Source organism: Scyliorhinus torazame, chromosome 6, assembly GCF_047496885.1.
Source record: "Scyliorhinus torazame isolate Kashiwa2021f chromosome 6, sScyTor2.1, whole genome shotgun sequence".
Lineage (NCBI taxonomy): Eukaryota > Metazoa > Chordata > Chondrichthyes > Carcharhiniformes > Scyliorhinidae > Scyliorhinus > Scyliorhinus torazame.
Genome location: NC_092712.1, coordinates 106035770 through 106059340, shown reverse-complemented (window position 1 = coordinate 106059340; position 23571 = coordinate 106035770). Strand labels below are relative to the sequence as shown.

At 45.2% G+C, this 23571-nt stretch overlaps 1 protein-coding gene across 7 annotated transcripts in view; it reads left to right on the top strand.

Annotated features, from left to right (window-relative positions):
- The window catches only part of rundc3b (RUN domain containing 3b), a 167273-nt gene extending 147283 nt beyond the window's left edge, over positions 1–19990 (top strand). For 2 of the 7 annotated variants that reach the window (XM_072508638.1, XM_072508643.1), the window contains exons 9-11: positions 1966–2124; positions 7026–7144; positions 18169–19990. In XM_072508638.1, the coding sequence (XP_072364739.1) occupies positions 1966–2124; positions 7026–7144; positions 18169–18332 (442 nt within the window). In that variant the 3' untranslated portion in view covers positions 18333–19990. The remainder of the gene's footprint in view (positions 1–1965; positions 2125–7025; positions 7145–18168) is intronic. The other 5 variants (XM_072508640.1, XM_072508641.1, XM_072508642.1 and 2 more) reach the window with 5 other exon arrangements.
- Positions 19991–23571: the final 3581 nt, after the last annotated feature.

Sequence of the window (23571 nt, the reverse complement as noted above, 5' to 3'; positions counted from 1 at the left end):
TTCCAGTTTCAATGCAACTAATTCTAAAGTTGCATCCTCTTCCAACCGTCACACCTAGCTTCCCAAGTACTAAAAAATTTGCTTTGTTGCAATTCAATGTTCCATATTCTTGTTTGCAAATATGGAGCACAGAAATCTCACTTTAATGAGATTCGTCACCTTTGAACTAAAATCTTTCAATTCTCCACCTTGATTGGGTTCATTGGTCGGTGTGCTTTTCTGCTTTGTCCTTGTTGACATCTGGTTGTTAGTGATGTGTCGGTGTGAGAGAAATGGTAATTGATGTGTTGGGTGTTCTGGATCACAAACGGGTCACCAACACTGGAAGTGGTGCAACTCCATTTTATTATAAGGTTAACTAAATTAACATACTTGAACTGTGGGTAAATGCAATACCAGCTTTAACTGTTGACCTTTGCCTAGTCCTAACCAGGTGATGCACTCAGCACATGGTGAATATCCTAGTTGCAGGCTGTGAGTTCTGTGCTCCGGAGCTGGCTGCTACTAGAATGAGCGGGAACTCTCCTGTCCCCTGTCTTTATAGTGCGTGTGCTCTCACTGGTGATTGGCTGCGGTGTTGTGTATGCTCATTGGTCCCACTGCATGTCCATCAGTGTGTGTGTGTGTGTCTGCACCATAATATACTGGTGTATATTATGACAGAAGTCCTCTTTTCAGAGGGTGGAACAAGAACTGTTGCTGTGTGAGCTGATGGATACTTGGCAGTCGAAATAATTGAGGATCCAAAAGCTAGCTGCACAGAAGTGTAAAGATCACGCGGAGAAAATATCCTCCGAGACATGAACATTTCCTTTTCATTTTCAAAACGTTATATCTTTTATATTAACTTGACCTTTTAAAATTTAGTTGCATTAAGACACTTACTGAGCATTTGTTTTCCAAACATTGTAACCTTTTTACTGTATGAAATTTAAGCAAATTAAAAGGTTGTTACCTATCATGGCAACATGATATTTGTTACTTCATGCTTGGTAAAACCTTTAGCACAATTTGCAAGATTTCCCCAAATGGTTATGATTAAACCTGTTCCGAATTTCAAAATAAGTTAGACTTAAATCAATACAACCTACTCGGTGTATAGCGATGATTGTTGGTGTCCATATTTAACAGAACAACCAAAATAGGAGCAGTTTTGTAATATGCTGGATGCCTCAGTGCTGCATCTTCATCTTCCTTGCAGATTACATTTACCGATTAGGTATCAATGCTTGGTCTTCCAGATGCCGGTTATTTCCGGGGTCATGGCCTTTTCCTGATGTTGGAGAGGAGTTGGTGAAAGCCAGAAGGTGAAACCTCCATCTCACTGGCCAACAGAGGCAGAGTCAGTCATGTCTACTGCCATAAATACATTGCCATTTAATACCACAAATGAAAGTTGTTTTTTTTAATGGTACCAGTGCTGCTACTAATTTCAGAGCAGTTCAGAAAAGCTTTTGGTCCTCTTCTTCTTTGGAAGCAGGTGCATTGCCTCACCAATGTTGAGGTTGTTTCCGGTAGCTGTGGTGTGGTTTAGAGGGGCCTCAAGAGTTTCATTATATGCACTCTCTCTATAATTACAATCCCTCTGACAATGTAAGAGGTAAAAGATGGTGTTTATCTTTAGTAAAGATTGATTACATTTTTTTTCTTGAAGATATTGTCAGATTTGAACCACAAATTAAAAACGATTAAAAATAATTTCATTACTGGAAATTAATTGATGTAGCAACGTAACTGGCAATTATAGATGTGTGTAACAACTATTTAAAATGTCTTGTTTTTCTCCTCAACGGGTTGCAAAAATGAGATCACAGTCATACTATACTTGGAAGGTAAATAAATATTTAATGTTGAAAATTAGTAGCACTAAATATAACACGTGGTTGTATAGGTGAGTGCTAGCTACTGTTTAGTAATTGGGACAGACTTGGAGATTAACTTCCTTACCACAATCCTATTGAACAGATTTTCTTACAGGGCGGTGTTAAAACATAATGATTTGAGATCAAGACAAGAATTAACTGCGCACCTCACCAATCAGTGGCCCTCCCCGGGAGCACTAGATGCAGATGCTGTTGCTCTGGAGACACTTCTGTACAGAAAACAGTGTGGTCAATGGGATGAGTATGTGCACATTTCATATTAACAATTAGTGTGGCTATTCTAACTTCAGAATGTTTATTTATCTTATCAACCTACCTTGCTCTGTATGATCATAGAAAGATTTTTTTTGGATGGAAGATGTTTAACCTATAATCTTATTTCCACTCTCTCTTCACCATAGTTGCCAATGTCAGGAAGAGCGAGGTGTTTCCAGTTAATGTGGCAGGGCTGGGGGCCAACTTGGAGATGTTGCCATTTCATAGAACCTATAGTGCAGTAGGAGGCCATTTGACCCACCGAGTATGCACTGGCTCTTGGAAAGGACACCCAACTAAAGCCCACACCTCCACCCTATCCACGTATCCCAGTAACTCCCGCTAACATTTTTGGACACTTGGGGTAATTTATCATGGCAAATTCACCTAACCTGCACATCTTTGGACGTATATTGGCTGACAAGTGTTGACCTTTCATTAAGCCTGTTTGATCCTCAAATTATATTTGGGGGGCAAGGCTCCCACCACAGCGCCAACACCTTAAGCGAGTAGCTTGCCTTCCGCATTCAAGAGCAATAGAGGGCGATAAGAACCACATTTTGTCGGGATTTTGTCTTTCTTAAGAAGCCGGGAAATGAAAGCTTGAGTGAGGGTCAGATGCAATGACCCCCAGGAAAGGGAATCATTAAACATGTTCAATAACAATGGCACAAGCTGTTCTGAGAAGGGCAGCACGGTAGCACAAGTGGATAGCACTATGGCTTCACAGCGCCAGGGTCCCAGGTTTTATACAGTCGCCTATGGCTGTACACATTTGTTCACTACATTTTTTTTAAATCGGCTAGAGTGTAATGTCTAATCTCCAGGTCACTGTCTGTGTGGAGTCTGCACGTTCTCCCCGTGTGTGCGTGGGTTTCCTCTGGGTGCTCCGGTTTCCTCCCACAGTCCAAAGACGTGCAGGTTAGGTGGATTGGCCATGATAAATTGCCCTTAGTGACCAAAAAGGTTAGGAGGGGTTATTGGGTTACAGGGATAGGGTGGATGTGGCTTAAGTGGGTCCTGCAGACTCGATGGGCTGAATGGCCTCCTTCTGCACTGTATGTTCTATGTTCTAAAAAAAGAACCTCTTGTAGAATTCAATTGGAAAGCCATCCGGGCTAGGGGCCTTGCCAGACTGCATCAGCCCAATACTCTTTAACATTTCATCTGGGCATAGCAGGGAGTCTAACTCATTGCTCAGATCCACTTCAACCATTGGAATGGGTAGACATTACCAAAATTTGGATATTATCCACAGGGGGCCCTGATCTGTATGAATTGCGGTAAAAAATTTTAAAACCGCGTTGACCTAGGGAGGGGGGGGGACGACGAGGTTGCTGCCCGAATGAAGTAACTGAGTGATCTCCTGAGAGGCTGTATGCCAAAAGACAACGCCTTATCCCTGTACACATAGAAGGCGCCCCTGGAGGGTTGTAACTGATGTACCGCCCTGCCAGTAGACAATAATTCAAATTGGGTCTGTAATTTTTACTATTTGCCAATAGCTCCGGAGTAGGGTCAAATGAGTACTGGTGATCCACCTCTAGAATGGAATCTACCAGCCTCTGCTACTCAAACCTAGCTATCTTCAACACATGCCCTGGAATTTCCCTCTGAGGACCACCTTAAGAGCCTCCTACAACTTGGAAGATGAAATTGAATCGGACCTATTAGATTTTATACAATCGCCTATGGCTGTACACATTTGTTCACTACATTTTTTTTTTAATCAGCTAGAGTGTAATGTCTAATCTCCAGGGTGGATACTGGGTGGAGCCAAATTCTAGCAACAAATCAATAAAGTGTGGAGCATGGTCCGAAATAACAATTGCTGAGTACTCGTCCGCTACCACCGGAGGGAGGCGAACCTTATCCAAAACACAGAAATCTATCTGGGAATATACCTGGTGGACATGTAGGAAGAAAATGAAAAATCCCTATCATTTGGGTGCATAAAGCGCCAATGACCCATGCCCCCCCATCTGGGTCATAAAAGAAGACAACGCCGTGGCCATACTCGATGGAACCAGGGATGTAGGCTTGAAACGATCAACTCTAGGGTCCAAAACACAATTCGGACACCTACCTAAAATGAGCAGATGTGAGTTGAGATTAGGGAGGGAGGCCATCAGAGAGTATATAAAATTTGTATTATCCCAATTGATCATAGAATTTACAGTGCAGAAGGAGGCCATTCAGCCCATAGAGTCTGCACCGGCTCTTGTAAAGAGCACCCTACCCAAGGTCAACACCTCCACCCTATCCCCATAACCCAGTAACCCCACCCAACACTTAAGGCCAATTTTGGACACTATGGGCAATTTAGTATGGCCAATCCACCTAACCCGCACATCTTTGGACTGTGGGAGGAAACCGGAGCACCTGGAGGAAACCCACGCGCACACTGGGAGGATGTGCAGACACTGCACAGACAGTGACCCAAGTCAGGAATTGAACCTGGGACCCTGGAGCTGTGAAGCAATTGTGCTATCCACAATGCTACCGTGCTGCCCCAATTGAATTCTACAAGAGGTTCTTTTTTTAGAACATAGAACATGCATATTGAGGGCATAAATGTTGACCATACAACCAGGGTGCTCAACAGGGAACCACAAACTATAACATATCAACCATTGGAGTCGGCTATAATCTGAGAGGAGGAAAACTGAATTATTTTGTTTCTTATAATTGCTGTACCCCTGGCTCTGTGATCAAAACCAGAATGAAAAACTTGCCCCACCCACCCCTTATGCAGCCCAATCTGGTACCTGACCTACAAGCAGTTCTCTTGCAAAACCTGAGATGGGCAAATGCCCTCGACCTCCTCACTAGGCCATTCAAATCCCTAATGTTCCAGGTAACCAAGCGGATTGGAAATCCCCCCCCCCCCCCCCCACCACCCTCTCTCTCTCTCTCTCTCTCTCTTCCCCCCCCCGCCCCCATACCCTTTAATCTGTGGTCTGCAATTTCCACCAAGGGGCACTGAAAGGGTAAAGGAAAAAGATCCACCAAACCCAAGTCAAAGGACTGGACAAAGGAAATCCAACAGACACCATCAGCAACCTATCCCCTCCCCCTCCCAAGAATGGCATTGCCACTGAATGTGACCACACCAAAAACAAGGGAAACAACCCCCTCCCCCACAAACAAAACCTACATTTAACAAAAACTCAGCTCATTGTTGAAAAACCATTACAATGAGCTGCAACAAACCCTCCGAAACCACTCCCTTAAATAACTAACTCCCTAGTTAGCAGGGAGATGCCCACCGGAGAAAAATAAATAAAATAAAGACGACCAAAACCTCACTTACCAGCGACTAAATATAGTGCCAAACAAATAACTTTTCTTTCTTTTTTTTTATGAAGGAAAGGAAACCATATATTAATATAAAGAACAAAAACCCAACGAGAACAAGTTTGTAAAAAAAAAAAACAAGAACAATAAATACAAGCTATACAACATGCCCGTCGACAGAGCCATAAACCACATTGCATTGCGCCCAACTTGCCTTTTTTTTTAAAAAGCATCCGCATCCCACGGCATATCAAAAATAGTCTGTCCTCGAATGTCTTCTCCGACGGGCTGGACACATCCATCCCGAGCTTATCTCCACTTTTATACAGGGCAGCCTTCACTCCATTGAACATGGCTCTTTTATTTGCGAAATCCTTGCCCATGTCCTGATGCTTTGGCCGTCCCATTTGAAATCGCATTGCTCCCTTGCCTGTCGCAGGACACTCTACCTTTCCTTATAACTTGTGAAATCTCACAGTCACTGCATGCGATAGATCTTCAGATCGAGGTTTCGGCCGAAGTGAGTGATGGACCCGGTCCGATTCAAGTGGGGATCATCTTGAAGAACATGTCCGAGAGGTATTCGATGGGGATATGGCCCTTAAACCCCTCAGGCAACCCCACAATCTGGATGTTCTGTGTGAAAGGCCAAACTGCAGAGAAACTAACCTCAGAGGATAAACTGTGACAGATGTAGATGTGGGGGAAGCGAAGGGGAGAAAGGGTAACGAAAGATGGATAAGATGGGGGGTTGAATATATATAAAGAAAGAGGAGAGAGAAAAAAATAGTAAAAGACCATTAAAATGAAATGGGATGAAAACAAATGGGTCGAGGTGCGGTCGAGCTAATCGTCTGAAGTTGTTGAATTCAATGTTGACACCGGAAGGCTGTAGCGTGCCTAACCGGAAGATGAGATGTTGTTTCTCCAGTTTACGTTGAGCTTCACTAGAACATTGTAGCAGGCCAAGGACAGACATGTTAACACGAGACCCTGCTCCCGTGCCCACGTGTCTGTTTTTAAACACAAGATACTCCCCCACATCTACATCTGTCACAGTTTATCCTCTGATGTTAGTTTCTCTGCAGTTTGGCCTTTCACACCTTTTGTTCTCTGGGGACTGCCATTAGCACTCTTTCCCCTTGCTTTCTGTGGCTATTAGCATCCAATTTCCCTGGGTTTCTGTGGCTATGACTCATCTTTCATTCTCGCTCCACAGTATAAATATTTCCCACTTTCTCTGTCTTTAGCTTTGACAAAGGGTCATCTGGAGTCGAAACGTTAGCTCTTTTCTCTCCTTACAGATGCTGCCAGACCTGCTGAGATTTTCCAGCATTTTCTTTTTGGTTTCAGATTCCAGCATCCGCAGTAATTTTCTTTTCTTTTAGAAAGTGATTGTTGTTTATGAAGTGTTACTGTTCTCAGTAAATCTTGCGTGGTCATTAGTAATGTAGTATTGAAATGGAGGAAGGAAGTAGTTTGTTGAGGAGATAAGTGGTCTGCAATGCTTGTAGTTTAAAGACATGACTATTTAAGATTTGCTTTCTCACAATCTTGGCAAGCTTCCAACTGTTGTGTTTTTTTTTGCAGGCACAGTTTTCAAAGTTTGGAACAACTCTCAACAGAGATCAGTCTTTCTTCAACTTCACTGGATCCATTGCATCCACAGAAAGAGGGGGTGGGAAGGCATGGAAACTCAAAAAGTGATGGTAAGTGTAGTAAAGGAAGAATTGGTGACCACCACCCAGTATGCATACCAAATTATAATGGTTTATTTGTAAACGGTATCTAAAGTCTTTCGCAATGCTATCTCTACTAGCTTTAGGATCTGCTCTGGCTGCAAAAGCCTGCACTCTGTACCAAGATCCCCGTGCTCGATTCCCATTTCCAACTGCTACATCCTCCCCCATTCCCAGCTACTATATCCTCCTCCTTTAAGTCCCTTTATTATACAATAAAGTTATACAACTTTTTTTTTCAGAAAATATTTTATTGAGGCATTTATAATTTTAACACTTTTCAACAATAACATCCAGCAGAACCCTCAACGAAATAAGCATCATCATTCCCCTCAAACACAAACCCCAACCAAACATGGCTTATAAAAACATATCACCGGCCCTCCCGCCTTCGGTTTTCCTACCCTTATTCGTCACTTCCAAGCCCCTCGTTTCCCTCCCCCACCCCTTCTGACAGTCTAATTTTTCCCGAAGAAGTCGATGAACGGCTGACACCTCCGAGCGAACCCCTGTAATGAACCCCTCAAGGCGAATTTAATTTTCTCAAGCCTGAGAGGCCCCGCCATGTCGCTAACTCACAGCCCTGACTTCGGGGGCTCCGAGTCCCTCCATCCCAGTAAGATCCGTCTCGGGGCCACCAGGGAAGCAAAGGCCTCTCTTCCCCACTCCCCTGGACTCCCGGGTCTTCCGACACTCCAAAGATCGCCACCTCCAGAACCGAAGCCACCCTCACTTGCAGGACCTCTGACATGACGTCCGCAAATCCCTGCCAAAAGCTCCTTCGCCTCGGACACACCCAGAACATTGTACATGATTCGCAGGTGTACATGATTCGCAGGACTTCCCCCACATCGTCCACACCTGTCCTCAACCTCCTCAAAGAACCTGCTCATCCAGGCCACAGTCATGTGAGCCCTGTGGACCACCTTGAATTGCATCAGGCTGAGCCTGGCACATGGCAAGGACGCGTTAACTCTTTGCAGGGCCTCCTTCCATAACCCAGCCTCCAACTCTTCTTCCCATTTTCTCTTCACCTCCCCTATTCGGACTTCCTCCCACCCCCACCCCGCCCCAACCCTGCTCCAGCAGCACCTTCCTCGCCCACGGGGTTTTACCGGCCCAAATAAATCCCAAAATTACCGCATTCATATTTCTAAAAAACACCTTGGGGATAAAACTTGGGCGACACTGAAACAGCAACCTCAGGAGAACTGTCATTTTCACAGTCTGTACCCTCCCCACCAGAGACAGCGGGAGCGAGTCCCACCTCCAGATGTCCCCCTTCATTTTCATCTGTTCTACTAATCTATCCAGATTCAATTTGTGGAGCTGTCCCCATTTCCGTGCCACCTGGATACCCAAGTACCTAAAGCTCCCTCCCATCACCTTGAATGGCATTTCCACAATCTCTTCTCCTGCCCCTTGCCTGGATCACAAAATCTTGCTTTTGCTCCTATTCAATTTATACCGAGAACTGGCCGAATTCCTCTAGAATCCCCATAATGCTTCCAATCTCCCCCAACGGGAGTAAAGCAACGGACCCAGTCCACAAACCCCTGCCCAAACCCGAACCATCCCAGGACCTCTCATAATACCCCCACTCCACCTGATCAAAGGCCTTCTCTGCATCCATAGCCACCACCACCTCAACCTCGCGCCCCTCTATAGGCATCATAATTATGTTCAGGAGCCTCCAAATATTGGTTCCCAGGTGCCACCCCTGATCATCCCCTATTACCCCTGGGACACAATCCTCGATCCGTATGGCCAGGATTTTTGCCAGCAGTTTGGCATCCACGTTCAATAAGGAGATTGCTCTTTGTCCTGCTTCAAAATGAGAAAGATCGCCGACTGTGGCAACGTCTGGGGAAGCACTCCCAGCTCCTTCGCTTCATTAAATGCCCTTACCAACAGCAGTCCCAACACCCCCAAAAACTTCTTATAATTTTCCACCGGGTATCCGCCCGGACCCGGGCCTTGCCCGTTTGCATCGCCTCCAGCCCCTCTATTACCTGCCCAAGCCCAATAGAGACCCCTAGGCCCTCCACTAGTTCCTTGTCCACCTTCGGGAATTCCAGCCCTCCCAAAAATCACTTCATCCCCTCTTCTCCGGCTGGGGGTTCCGAGTTATACTGCTTTCTGTAAAAATCTCGAAACAGTCCATTCACTCTTGCCGGATCCAAGACCACCCCCCCCCCCATCTCTCACTTTCCCAATCTCTCTCGCCGCCTCCTGCTTCCTCAACTGATGCGCCAGCATCCTGCTAGTTATGCCATTAACAAAACACCAGTACTGAGAAACATTTCTTGTACTCAGTCCTTCAAGGGACTTTCTCTTCCTCTGGAAGCGAAGTAGCTCAACTGACTGCAGCTCGACTGTCGAGGTAGATTCCGTCGCAACTATCTCACTCGGACTCTCCTCTGGAATCTGTGTCTCACTTTCTTGTGGGAGCAGCACTTTGAACTGACACTGGTTGTTCAGCCACTTCATGTCGCAGCCACCTCACTACTTTCTGGCACAACTGTATTAGGCAGCAGCACTGGCTTTCGAAGTGGCTCCCCCTTTCTCAAATGGTCCCCATGCTTCTTCACTAAGATAAAAGCAAATGACTGCGGATGCTGGAATCTGAGACAGAATCCAAAAATACTGGACAATCTCAGGTCTTTCCGCATCTGTGGTGAGAGAAGGGAGCTAACTTTTTGAGTTTGGATGATTCTCTTTGTTGCACTGTTTTACAATCTGTTCTATGTTTGTTCCAATCCCAGCCACCAGACATAGCTTCTCACTAACATTTTTATCTTTGATACGCCCGGATGAACACTATGCAACTCTTCTAGTAACAACCGTCTTCCTGGTTTAGGGACGACCATCCCCAAAGGATTGCATCATCCGTCTTATGTTTGAAAAGTCTTAAAAGTGACTTTATGATATGTAATAATGGTGAAGTGGCGGCTGTGTACATATTGGTGAAATTTCTTAATGCCATGAATGATGGCCAATCCTTCCGTTTCAATCTGTGAATATTGCCTTTCTACATCAGATAAAGTTCTTGATGTAAACCCAATGGATCTCTCAGACCCGTCTTTCATTTCATGGGGTAACACAGCCCCAACTCAATGCGGTGACACATCACACATAAGCACTCTTTTTTTTTTTTTCTTTCAATCAAAATATACGAATAAACGTGAAGATTAAAGCACTTGCTTCACTTTTAAAAACTAATTAAAAAAAAATTTTTTTTTTAGTATACCCAATTCCATTTTTTTTCAATTAATCAGCAATTTAGCGTGGCCAATCCACCTACCCTGCACATCTTTGGGCTGTGGGGGCGAAACCCACAGGGAGAATGTGCAAACTCCACACTGACAGTGACCCAGAGCTGGGATCGAACCTGGGACCTTGGTGCCGTGAGGCAGTATTGCTAACCATTGTGTCACCATCTTGCCCCCCACTTGCTTCACTTGATTGAAAGATTTTTGTGAATTCTTCCAGTTCCATTGTTGGCGTTTCTTCAACACATGTAATGGAGCGAGCAATGTTGATAGGTGAAGGAGGAACCGTCCATAGTCCTTAACTATTCCCAGGAAAGACCGGAGTTCTGAGACATTCTTAGGGGCTAGTGCTTCTTTAATGACTCTCATTTTACCTTCCATTGTTTATAGCCCCTGAGTATCCACCCTGTATCCAGGATAAGCCACCTTGTTTGCCTGAAAGGTGCTCTTTTCTCTCTTCAGGGGCACACTTGCATCCTGGAAAGTCTTTAAATCTTCATCCTGATTTGCCAGGTACCCCATCTCAGTGAATCATGTAAACAGGACATTATCTAAGTAAACAATAACTTTGGGCAACCATTGCAGTAAGCTTTCCATTGTCTGCTGAAAGATGGCACATGCTGACTAAACTCTACAGGGTAAACGTGTATATTGATACAGTCCTTTGTGGGTGTTTATGGTGACACAAGTTCTTGATGCCTCATCTAGTTCCAATTGTTGGTAGGTGTGGCTCATGTCCAACTTGGTATATTAGTCAGGCCCCCAGCCAACTTTGCATACAGGCCCTCTATTTTGGGTATGGGTTATTCTCCAACTTTGTGGCTTGATTGCCATTAATTTATAATCTCCATAAATTCTTTTTTAAAATGTATTTTATTTCAAACATGTGTATATTTTTAAAAAACACTAACTTTTACAACACCTTCCACAACCTCATTGTCCACCGTTTGTACAAAGTTTCCCCTTTTTACCCCATCCCCTGCGACAAACAGTTCCTCAAACATTGTCACGAACAACCCCCACCGGTCTCAAAGCCCTCCGCCAACCCCCCCCAACTCAAATTTGATCTTTTCCAACCGAAGAAAGTCATATAGCTCCCCCAGTCATGCCGCCACCCCTGGCGGCATATCCGACCTCTAATTCAGCAAGATCCTTCGCCGGGCAATTAGAGAGGCGAAGGGCGCAAAATTGCCCCCCCCCCCCCCCCGTCCAGCAGCACTGGCATTTCCGATACCCCAAAGATCGCCACCTTTGGGTCCAGCATGACCTCCACCCCCACAATCTTTGATAGCGTCCTGAATACCGCTTCCCAGTATCTCTCCAACTTCTCCCAGAACATATGTACGTCATTCACCGGCCCTCGCCCACACTTCTCGTATTCATCTGCCACCCCTTGGAAAAAACTGATCATCCTCGCCCGGGTCATATGCACTCTGTTCACCACCTTGAACTGAATCAAGCTCATCTTCGCACGGGAGGAGGTTGAATTCACCTTACACATCGCCTAACATCACAGTTCCCAGCCTATTTCTCCCCCTAACTCCTTCTCCCATTTGTTCTTGACCCTCACCATCTGCGCAACCCCCTCCCCACCACCCATATATGTCCCAATCCTACTCTCTCCTGACTCATCCGGGAACAGCAGTTGCTTCAATACGGTATACCCCGGCAACCTGAGAAACGTCCTCCACTCCTTTCTTAAGTCTCTCACCTGTGGGCGGCACGTGGCGTATTGGTTAGCCCTGGGACTACGACGCTGCGGACCCGGGTTCGAATCCCAGCCCTGGGTCACTGTCCGTGTGGATTTTGCACATGTCTGCCTGGGTTTCACCCCCACAACCCAAAATGTGCATGTTAGGGGATTGGCCATGCTAAATTGCCCCTTAATTGGAAAAAATAAATTAGGTACTCTAAATTTATTTTTTTAAAAGTTTCATCTGCAGAGATCTAAATTCACACCCCCTCGGCAACTCCAATTTCTCCTGCAACTCATCCAGACCGCAAACTGCCCTTCCAGATAAAAGTGTCTCACCCTCACCAGCCCCGCCTCCCTCCACTACCCATACATCCCATCCATCTCCCCCGGCTTAAACCTGTGCTTCCCGCACAGTGGTGTCAACACCGACATCCCCTCCAACTTAAAGTGTCTCTGCAGCCTGACCATCGACTGTACCACGGGCTTCCCTGTACACTTCCCAGGAGCTAGTGGCAGCAGAGCCATCACCATAGCCCTCCGACTGTATCCCCTAAAGGACTCCTCCTCCATATTGACCCATTCGCTGCCCTGGCAGTGCAGCAGGTTCTGGAGCGCCAACCCAATTTCTGCCTCTACCTCTGTAACAGGCCCTCTTTACCCTCCACACCTTCCCTGACCATATAAATTCCAAAATCACTGTCTCCAATTTCCGGAAGAAAACCTTGGAGAGAAAGATCGGGTCTGGAAAACAAACCGGAAACTTGGCAGCACAGTCATCTTTACCACCTGCAGCCTCCCTGCCAGTATCAGGTGTAAATGTATCCCATCTCTTAAAATTCCTCCTATATCTCCTCCACCAACGTTGTCAAATTCTACCTGTGCATCGTAGTTCATTTCCTCGTCACCTGAATCCCCAAATACTTGAACCTTTCCCGAGCTACCTTGAATGGCAACACCCCCAAGTTGGCCCCCCCGCATTCACCGGAAACACCTTACTCTCCCAGACATTTAACTTCTACCCAGAGAAGGCCCAAACCTCTCCAATATTCCCATGATCCTACCCATACTCTCCAGCAGGTCCGACACAAACATCAATTGGTGCGGGGTTCCCTTCCTGGGACGTTGAAGCAGCGTCCATCACTCTCCTTCTGAAGAACGACAAGAGCTTTAGTGTGTGGGTCATACACCCCAAATTCTCTGCTTATGTGGGCGCAAACCTTTGGCTAAAATCCTAGTCATGAGGCTGAGGCCCTGCATCCCAGATGTAGTGGGGAAGACGAGACTGGGTTTGTAAAGGGCAGGAAGCGGTGGTCCAGTGTGAGGCAGTTACTTAATGTAGTTCTTACATCAGTGTTGGGACCAGAAACTGAGATTATTGCGTCTCTGGATGTCGAAAAGGCGTTCGATAGGGTTGAATGGAGCTATTTGTTTGTAGTTCTGGAGAAGTTTAGGATTGCGCCTGGGTTTTCATCGTGGGGTCGGCTGTCATATGAAGCGCGGCTGCTAATCTTCGAACAAGTACCATGGGTGGGATTTTCCGTTGGCCTACGCCGAAATTGGGAAAGGCAAATGGGCGAAGAATGGGTTCCAATGCCAAAATCGCGGTGGGCGCCAATGTGATGCCAAGCCACAATTCTCCGTCACCTCGACAAGAGGCGCCTATGCGTTCCGGAACGCACGTACAATATATACCATTTGCGCATCATTAGTGGGCCTGCCCTGGTATTCTCCGGGGCTTCCATGATTTTCCGCCTCTGATGGGCCGAGTTCCCAACGCTGCCATTCACTTGTGCTTTTGAAACCGCCGTGTTGGCTGCTGAGAGAGAGAGAGTTAGAGAGAGAGAGAGGTAGGACATGGAGAGGAGCGACTGCAGGCTGCCGGGTCGGACACTGGCCGGGCTGGCTGGGGTGGGGAGCCCTGCCATGGGGATGGGGGAACAAGCCAAATGTCCAGGGTGACCCCTCATGGGACTGGGGCATTGTCCAGGCACAGACTGCCATTACCGCAGTCTGCAAGCAGCCATCTTCCTGCGCACCCCACTAACCAGTCACCTTGGCCTCTGGTTCTGCAGATTGAAACCGACCATATGAACGCCCCAACCCACTGGCGGCCCACTCAGGATAACACCCCCACAACGCCCACCTCTCCGACAGAACACCGAGGCAGGTTGTAACGGTGGCAACGGGTGTTTAATATGGACGAATACATCTCCTAATTTCCTGCTTGGGTACCTTCCTACTTTCTTTATACTTTCCAAGGGTTTTGACTATCCCCACCCTTCTAGACCATGCAAAAGCCTCCTTTTTCTTTTTGACGAGGTTCACAATATCCCAAGGCTCCCCAAACTTATCCTTTGTTCTCTGAGGAACGTGACTTTTAAGAATCCTAATCAACTGTCGCTTGTAAGACGTCCTTTATCCTCCAACAGCCGCACCCAATCCAAATTCTTCAATTCCTGTCTAAAGTTATTGTAATTTACCTTTCCCCAGTTTAGCACCTTAACCCTCATCCCTATCCAAAAGTACCTAAAATTACAGAATTGTGGTCACTACTCTCAAAAGGTTCCCCTACTGAAACCTTAACCACCTGTCTAAGCTCATTCCCCAATACCAGGTCCAGTACTGCCCCTTCCCTAGTTGGACTATCTACATATTGCATCAAGAAGCCTTCCTGGATGCACCTTACAAACTCTGCCCCATCCAGGCCCCGAGGACTAAGTGAGTCCCAGTCTATTCAGGGGAAGTTATAATGTCCTACAACAACCCTGTTACTTTTACACCGATCCAAAATCTCTCCCTATCTGCTCCTCTATCTCTCGCTGGCAGCTGAGGGGCCTGTAATAAACCCCCAATAGTGTAATTGCCTCCCTTCCTGTTCCTGAGCTCTACCCAGATTGCCTCATTGTATGAATCTCCCGCAGTACGGCTATAATACTTTCCTTAACCAGTAATGCTACTCCCCCACCCCTTTTACATCCCCCTCTATCTCCTGAAGCAGCTATATTGTCTAACGTTCAGCTGCTAATTCTACCCTTCCTTGAACCACTTTTCTGTGATAACCACAACATCATGGTTCCAAATACTAATCAGTGCTCGAAGCTCATCTGCCATACCTGTTATACTTATGCCGTAGAAACAAATACACTTCAGACCATTTCCTTTGAGCAGTCAGGGTGGTGATGTTCTCTTATTTTCGTTCTCTACTTCCCCTTCAATTATTACACCTTCTAAGCTAACATTCTGGTTCCCACACCCCTGCCATACTAGTTTAAATCCACCCGAGTGACTCTAGCAAACCTCCCAGCCAGGATATTGGTGCCCCTCGAGTTTAGATGCAACCCATCCTTCTCGTACAGGTCCCACCTGCCCGGAATAGATCGCAATGGTGCAGAAATCTGAAACTCTCCCTCCTACACCCAGTTTAGCCACGGGTTTAACTGCACTATCCTCCTACTTCTAGCCTCACTGGCACGTGGCACAGGGAGTAATCCTGAGATTACAACCCTTGAGGTCCTGCTTTTTAGCTTACTGCCTAACTCCTTCTGCAGGACCTCATCACTCTTCCTGCCTATGTCGTTAGTACCTATGTGTACTGCAACCTCTAGCTTTTCACCCTCCCCCTTCAGGATGTCCTGTGTTTGTTGAGCAACATCCTTGACCCTGGCACCAGGGAGGCAACATACCATCCTGGAGTGTCTTTCACTTCCACAGAAGCGCCTATCTGTGCCCCTTACTATAAGAGTCCCCTATAACAATCGCTTTCCTGCACTTTGTCCTTCCCTGCTAAGCAATAGAGCCAGTTCTGGTGTCACTGTTCTGGCTGCTGTTGTTTTCCTCTAATAGGCCCTCCCCCACAACTGTATCCAAGACGTTATACCTGTGAGAGAGGGGGACAGCCACAGAGGATTTCTGCACTGACTGCCTGCCCCCACTAGTGATCACTCATCTATCTGCCTGCTCTTTGGGTGTGCACATCTCTAAAACTGCCATCTATTATTGCTTTCCGCAGCCTGCATACTTCTAAGTGCATCCAACTGCCTTGATCCATGCGGTCTGAGGAGCTGCAATTGGGTGCACTTCTTGCAGATGTAGTTGTCCAGAATGCCTGCGGCATCACTGATCTCCCACATCTGCCAGTTGAAGTACGGTACCCTAATAAACCCCATTTCTAGCTCTAATTATTGACTAACCAGTAATAACACATTCAAATTGAACACCGACGAGATTTAAATTTATCCGATTCTCCCTTAGCCAATCAGATAACAGCTTTCCTGTGACATCAGTTTTCCGTGACCCCCCATGCCCTCTTGACGGTCCCTGAGCGTTATATCTCGCCTACCTTACCCAGACTGCTCTCGGCTGGCTCTGCTCAGCTCCTCACCTAAAAAGGCCGCAATCGCAGAGATAAGGGTTTATATACTTCACCTATTGAAGAGGTGCGTTCCTTTTCAGGTACTGAATTTTGATAAGAGCGGATATTTTGTGGTTTGCCCTCTTGAGAGGGGGTGCTGGGTTGGGGGGAATGCCATTCCATCTGGCAGGGACCAGTTTTCACTATTTGGGGGTTCAAGTGGCCCCGGGACTGGGAGCGACTTCACAAATTGAATTTTACAATTTGGTGAGCAGAGTTGGGGCGGACTTCCGGAGGTGGGTCAGCCTTTCACTGTCACTGGAGGACCAAGTTCAAACTATTATGCTGAATTGTTTTGCTGCAATTTGTGTTATTTCAATGCACCCCAGTTTATCTACCAAAGTTGTTTCTCCGGAGCAGCTCATAACGGGCGGGGAGAACACCTCCGATTCGGAGAGGGGTCCTACCGAGGGAAAGGAGGCTCATAGAGGTTTTTATCGTGCACTATTTCTGCCACCTTCATCACAATACCGCCACCAAACACATCATCTCAATATTCCGAAAAGACTGTTGTGCATGCATCACCCCAGTCTACTCCTCAATCCCCTTCAACACAGCCTGCTTTTCCAATAGCACCTACTCTGCAAGCACAGAAGATGCAACACTTTTTTTCCATTCTCCCCATCCAGGGCTTCAGACACTTCTTTCAGGCAAAACAATTTATTCTAACCGCCTTTAACTTGGTGTACCATATTCATTGTTCGCAATGTAGTCTGCTCCACACTGAGGAGCCTAAATGCCATTTGGATGAGCACTTTGTGGAACACTTTCTATTCACTTTGCAACTTGACCTTGAACTTCTGGCTGCCTGTCATTTTAAATTCCTGCTTTACTCCCATTCTGTCCTCTACCTCTTCCAGTGAAGCTCTATTCAAGCTCCGGGAACTGCACCTCTTCTTTGATTAGGCACTTTCCAGTTTTATGAATTCAAAACATTGAGTTCAACAATTTTAGATCTAAACCCCGCCTCTTTTTTGGACAAAAGTATTTGATGATTCTGCTATTCCCAGCTCTTATGGACCTATTATTTAATGCATTACTTGTCCCATTTTGCCTTGCATGATCATTAATAGAAAATTAATCTCTCATGCCTTCAATCCTATCTCACTCCTTTTTGTTCTCCCTTCACTCCTTTTCACTCCTTTACCTGCCTCAGTACTTGCTTAAAATTTGTCACATCTCTTAATTCTTTCTATTTCTGATGACAGATTGTTGAGCCAAAATGTTAACTCTGTTTCTCTTTTCATCGATGCTGCATGGCCTGCTGAATATTCTGTGTCTTGTTTTTATTTCAGATTAACAGCATTCAGTTCTGTGCTTTTGAATCAGTAGATTGAAGGTGTAGTGCTGAGAGTGTAATCCTCGAGGACATTTTGGAGATTGGCGTGGGAGCTGGACCCAAAAGTGTGGGAATTGCAAATTTAGTACATGAGCGATAGAGAGATAGTGTAGTTTATGTTGGCAGAAGAGGTAATCTGTCTGCATACAGGATTTGAGTTGCTAACTAATTTCAATCTGTAATGTTTAGTTGTGATTTGTCTGTTTTACACAAATATGCAAAATGATTTAATTTTCTCACAGCCAGTAAGTTCAATTATACTAATTGAAAGTAAAGATTTTGCTTTATTTATAGGGAAGGAGGACACTCCCTCATTACTTGGTCTATGCGGATCCTTGACCTCCATGACAAGCTACAAGTCTCTTACAAGCCTCAAGTCAAGTGAATGTCTTGCAAGTCCCAATACTGAGATTACAAGCCCAGGGCTCACCCCATCTTAGGATTGTATGTGATTAACAAAAGAAGGACGAAGCTGGCATCCTGTGCACTCGAGTGACGTTATAATCATTCAACAAATCCTGAAAAGCATGGAAACTTGACTTAAATCCAATCTGATTTTATTTAACTAGAAGACGGACTGAAAATGTACTTGCTACTCCGCGGTAACTTTAGCATTCACAGAAGGTGCAAGGTGCTTTACTTGAATACATTTACTTTGGGAATTATTATGTACAAGTGTCAGCCATGACCGCTTGTGCTGAAATTTTATTTCCCCATAAAATGTCAGCTTTAACATGTCCTACTTGTAAAAGAAAGCATTTAATTCTGATTGCTTGTTTGCTGCCAGTGTTACTTTGCAGAAATCTGAAACACTGGATTTGTGAACGTATGGAGCAAAAAGAGGTCGTCAAATGTGCAATTAATTTAATTGCTTAAGAAGAGAAGCTGCTACTTTTCCTGGAGAATAAAAGTGCAAATGTGTTCTATTCCTTGTTCTAATTAAGGTTGCAGACTTCTCGATGTATTACATTAGCTATTGTATTTACCTATTTTGTTTGGAGAATTTCCATCTCGGTTTACATCCTGTCGGATCAAAGCCATTTTCCACAGACCTGTAAGTGAAAGTGTTACCCAGTTTTTGTTTTGGTGTTATTTTACCAACTTGATACAAGATGCCTTTAACATTCTGACAGGACTGAAGCATGTGAAGGTGTAGGTTGGATTTATTCACTAATATGTGAAAGCTTTAAGTACCTATCTGTTACAGGAGAAGCACATTTTGTGTTTAATTTAAATGCAGTTGCCAGAAGGCTTTGTGCTCACAATGTTGGAGTAGTGACTGATCTCAATCTAGGTACTGGTTCAAATAGTGCTCCATTGTGTAATTGTTTAATTTCATGCAATTCTATCAACAAAAGGATGAAGATCATAACATTCTCCTGTCCTTATGAAGAACAATGAACCAACAATAGCAAATCACCTGATTAAATACATTAAGCAATGATAAGTGCAAAATTTGTTAATGCATTTGAACACATTGAAAGAGAACCTTGCCATAGATGTAGGTACACTCTTGTAATTATGAAGTTTGAAAATGTTTAAGTAGTTCTGTTAATTGTAACAAGCTAGTTATGGATTTTTCTAATACTTGTAAATTGCATTTGTCTTTGACCTTGCGTTCCATGTATGTTTGTAACTTTGTCAATGTGGGATGTCTTACTCTAGTCACAGTGATTTCTCACTTTACTTGCTGTTACTTTGAACTCAACTCTTTATACACAAGAATAATTACAATGGGTCTTGGTATCGGGCCTTTTATGACTTGTTTCATTTTTTAAATGTTGGTACAATTGTCTCATCTATTTTTTAGCGTTTACTTTTAAATACAATCACACTGTATTCGTAAACATTTTATTCTGTATTGAACTAACATTAAGTTGCTGCTACAATGTACACCATGCATGATGAATCTGTTTCCATTTGGCACCAAAGGTGTTCACAGGGTTATTCTTTGTTAAATCTTATTTAAACGAGAAAGAAAATGTGAAATTTTACTTGTGTATGCTTTCTTAATTTTTGTCTTGATAATTTGTGATGTCTTAATGAACTGCATGTATAATAAAGTGAAACCAGTAGCTTTGGCTTCAGCTATAACAAAGATTATTTATCTCTCTCTCGTTTTAATATGTTAAATACTAGAGGCATCACGTTAGCGGAGTGGTCAGCACTGCTGCCTCATGGCGCCAAGGACCTGGGTTCGATCCTGGCCCCTGGTCACTGTGTGGAGTTTGCACATTCTCCCCATGCTTGTGTGGGTCTACCCCATAACCTAAAGCTGTGCAGGGTGGATGGTTGTTTGGCCATGCTAAATTTCCCCTTAATTGGGGGGAAAAAAATCTTAAATGCAGCATGATGGACTGAATGAGCTGGATTTTGCTGTCAGCAGCAAAGGAGCAGCACTTGTTGTTTATAATTGGCCATAGTCGAGAAATATATTTAATTTAAAAAAAAAAAAAAAACACTTTTGTAGTCTACCAAGGCTTTGACATTACAACTATGACCACATTTCAGAAGTGGTGGTGATCTTTCCGGAATCACTGGAGGTCCCAGAGGATTGGAAAGTGGCTAATGTAACACCGCTGTTTAAGAAGGGAGGCAGAAGACGGGAAATTATAGGCCGGTTAGCCTGACTTTGGTCATTGGTAAGATTTTAGAGTCCATTATTAAAGATGAGATCGCAAAGTACTTGGAAGTGCATGCCAAAATAGGACTGAGTCAGCACGGCTTTGTCAAAGGGAGGTCATGTCTGACAAGTGTTAGTTCTTGAGGAGGTAACAAGGAAGTTAGACAAAGGAGAACCAGTGGATGTGATTTATTTAGATTTCCAGAAGGCCTTTGACAAGGTGCCGCATAGGAGACGGTTAAATAAGTTAAGAGCCCATGTAAGATCCTGGCAATAATAGAGGATTGGCAGACTGGCAGAAGGCAGAGAGTGGGGATAAAGGGATCTTTTTCAGGATGGCAGCCGGTGACTAGTGGTGTGCCTCAGGGGTCTGGGCTGGGACCACAACTTTTCACAATATACACCGTTGTTAAGTGTTGTTGTTGAGAGGGGTTGTAGTTTTTAAAATCGGTTGTATATTTGAGATTGAGGGGGCTACAATTGTTGGGGATAGTGGTCAAGGAAACAGAATGGGGAGGTGGCTTATTGGACCTGCTTGAGCAAGGCTCAGTGAGCCTAGCTTATTGGTTTGGGTGGGGGGGGGGAAGTGAGAGAGAGAAGGGGTTGTTCTTTTGGAACGCTTTTTTCAGGGTTGGGGGTGGAGGGGGGCTGGGGTCTGACGGGAACTAAGGGTTTTTAAGTGTCTCGTCCTAGGGGTGGAGTTGGTGGCTGGCTTGGGTGGGTCCTGGACCCCAGCCTGCCTGATATGGCGACCTTTTGTCTTTAGGAATTAGTAACAGCCAGTGGGTCGGGGTTAGTAAATGGATGTTTATTTTGTGTTTTATAAAAATTAAAACGTTAATAAAAAAAAATTAGATTACTTTTAAAGTACAGAAAACAAAGTAGTGGTGGAAAGATGTGATTGACAAAGGGGGAGCGATTTTAATTAACTAAAATCTGAAGGACTGACTACACGAGTGTAAAAATAAATTTTCAGTGCCAAAGAGGTTTATTGGCAGAAATTATCACAATATTAAAAATTCAAATAGTTGTTTGGTATTATAGACCCGAGTGCTGCTGAAAAAAAGACAGCCTCAGGCTATCTTGCACTCACTGGGACAGACACAAATATACCAAATCTCAGCGGGAACAGGAGTGAGCATAGGTATTCTTGCGTCTTTCCTGATGAGTGCAAGATTTGACCGCATGGGCGCAATTCTCCCATCGGGAGTCTAAGTGCCGACGCCGGAGTGAAAACCGGAGTGTTTCACTGCGGCGTCGGAGCCCGCTCCCAGCCCCCTATTCTCCTGCCCCCGGGGGGCTAGGAGTGGCGTCGCGTCAAAGAACAAAGAAATGTACAGCACAGGAACAGGCCCTTCGGCCCTCCAAGCCCGTGCCGACCATACTGCCCGACTAAACTACAATCTTCTACACTTCCTGGGTCCGTATCCTTCTATTCCCATCCTATTCATATATTTGTCAAGATGCCCCTTAAATGTCCCTATCGTCCCTGCTTCCACTACCTCCTCCGGTAGCGAGTTCCAGGCACCCACTATCCTCTGCGTAAAAAACTTGCCTCGTACATCTACTCTAAACCTTGCCCCTCTCACCTTAAACCTATGCCCCCTAGTAATTGACCCCTCTACCCTGGGGAAAAGCCTCTGACTATCCACTCTGTCTATGCCCCTCATAATTTTGTATACCTCTATCAGGTCGCCCCTCAACCTCCTTCGTTCCAGTGAGAACAAACCGAGTTTATTCAATCGCTCCTCATAGCTTATGCCCTCCATACCAGGCAACATTCTGGTAAATCTCTTCTGCACCCTCTCTAAAGCCTCCACATCCTTCTGGTAGTGTGGCGACCAGAATTGAACACTATACTCCAAGTGTGGCCTAACTAAGGTTCTATACAGCTGTAACAGGACTTGCCAATTCTTATACTCAATGCCCCGGCCAATGAAGGCAAGCATGCCGTATGCCTTCTTGACTACCTTCTCCACCTGTGTTGCCCCTTTCAATGACCTGTGGACCTGTACTCCTAGATCTCTTTGACTTTCAATACTCTTGAGGGTTCTACCATTCACTGTATATTCCCTACCTGCATTAGACCTTCCAAAATGCATTACCTCACATTTGTCCGGATTAAACTCCATCTGCCATCTCTCCGCCCAAGTCTCCAGACAATCTAAATCCTGCTGTATCCTCAGACAGTCCTCATCGCTATCCGCAATTCCACCAACCTTTGTGTCGTCTGCAAACTTACTAATCAGACCAGTTACATTTTCCTCCAAATCATTTATATATACTACAAAGAGCAAAGGTCCCAGCACTGATCCCTGTGGAACACCACTGGTCACAGCCCTCCAATTAGAAAAGCATCCCTCCATTGCTACCCTCTGCCTTCTATGGCCTAGCCAGTTCACCCCTGATCCCGTGTGACTTCACCTTCTGTACTAGTCTACCATGAGGGACCTTGTCAAAGGCCTTACTGAAGTCCATATAGACAACATTCACTGCCCTACCTGCATCAATCATCTTAGTGACCTCCTCAAAAAACTCTATCAAGTTAGTGAGACACGACCTCCCCTTCACAAAACCGTGCTGCCTCTCACTAATACGTCCATTTGCTTCCAAATGGGAGTAGATCCTGTCTCTAAGAATTCTCTCCAGTAATTTCCCTACCACTGAAGTAAGGCTCACCGGCCTGTAGTTCCCGGGATTATCCTTGCTACCCTTCTTAAACAGAGGAACAACATTGGCTATTCTCCAGGACATCCCCTGAAGACAGCGAGGATCCAAAGATTTCTGTCAAGGCCTCAGCAATTTCCTCTCCAGCCTCCTTCAGTATTCTGGGGTAGATCCCATCAGGCCCTGGGGACTTATCTACCTTAATATTTTTTAAGACACCCAACACCTCGTCTTTTTGGATCACAATGTGACCCAGGCTATCTACACCCCCTTCTCCAGACTCAACATCTACCAATTCCTTCTCTTTGGTGAATACTGATGCAAAGTATTCATTTAGTACCTCGCCCATTTCCTCTGGCTCCACACATACATTCCCTTGCCTATCCTTC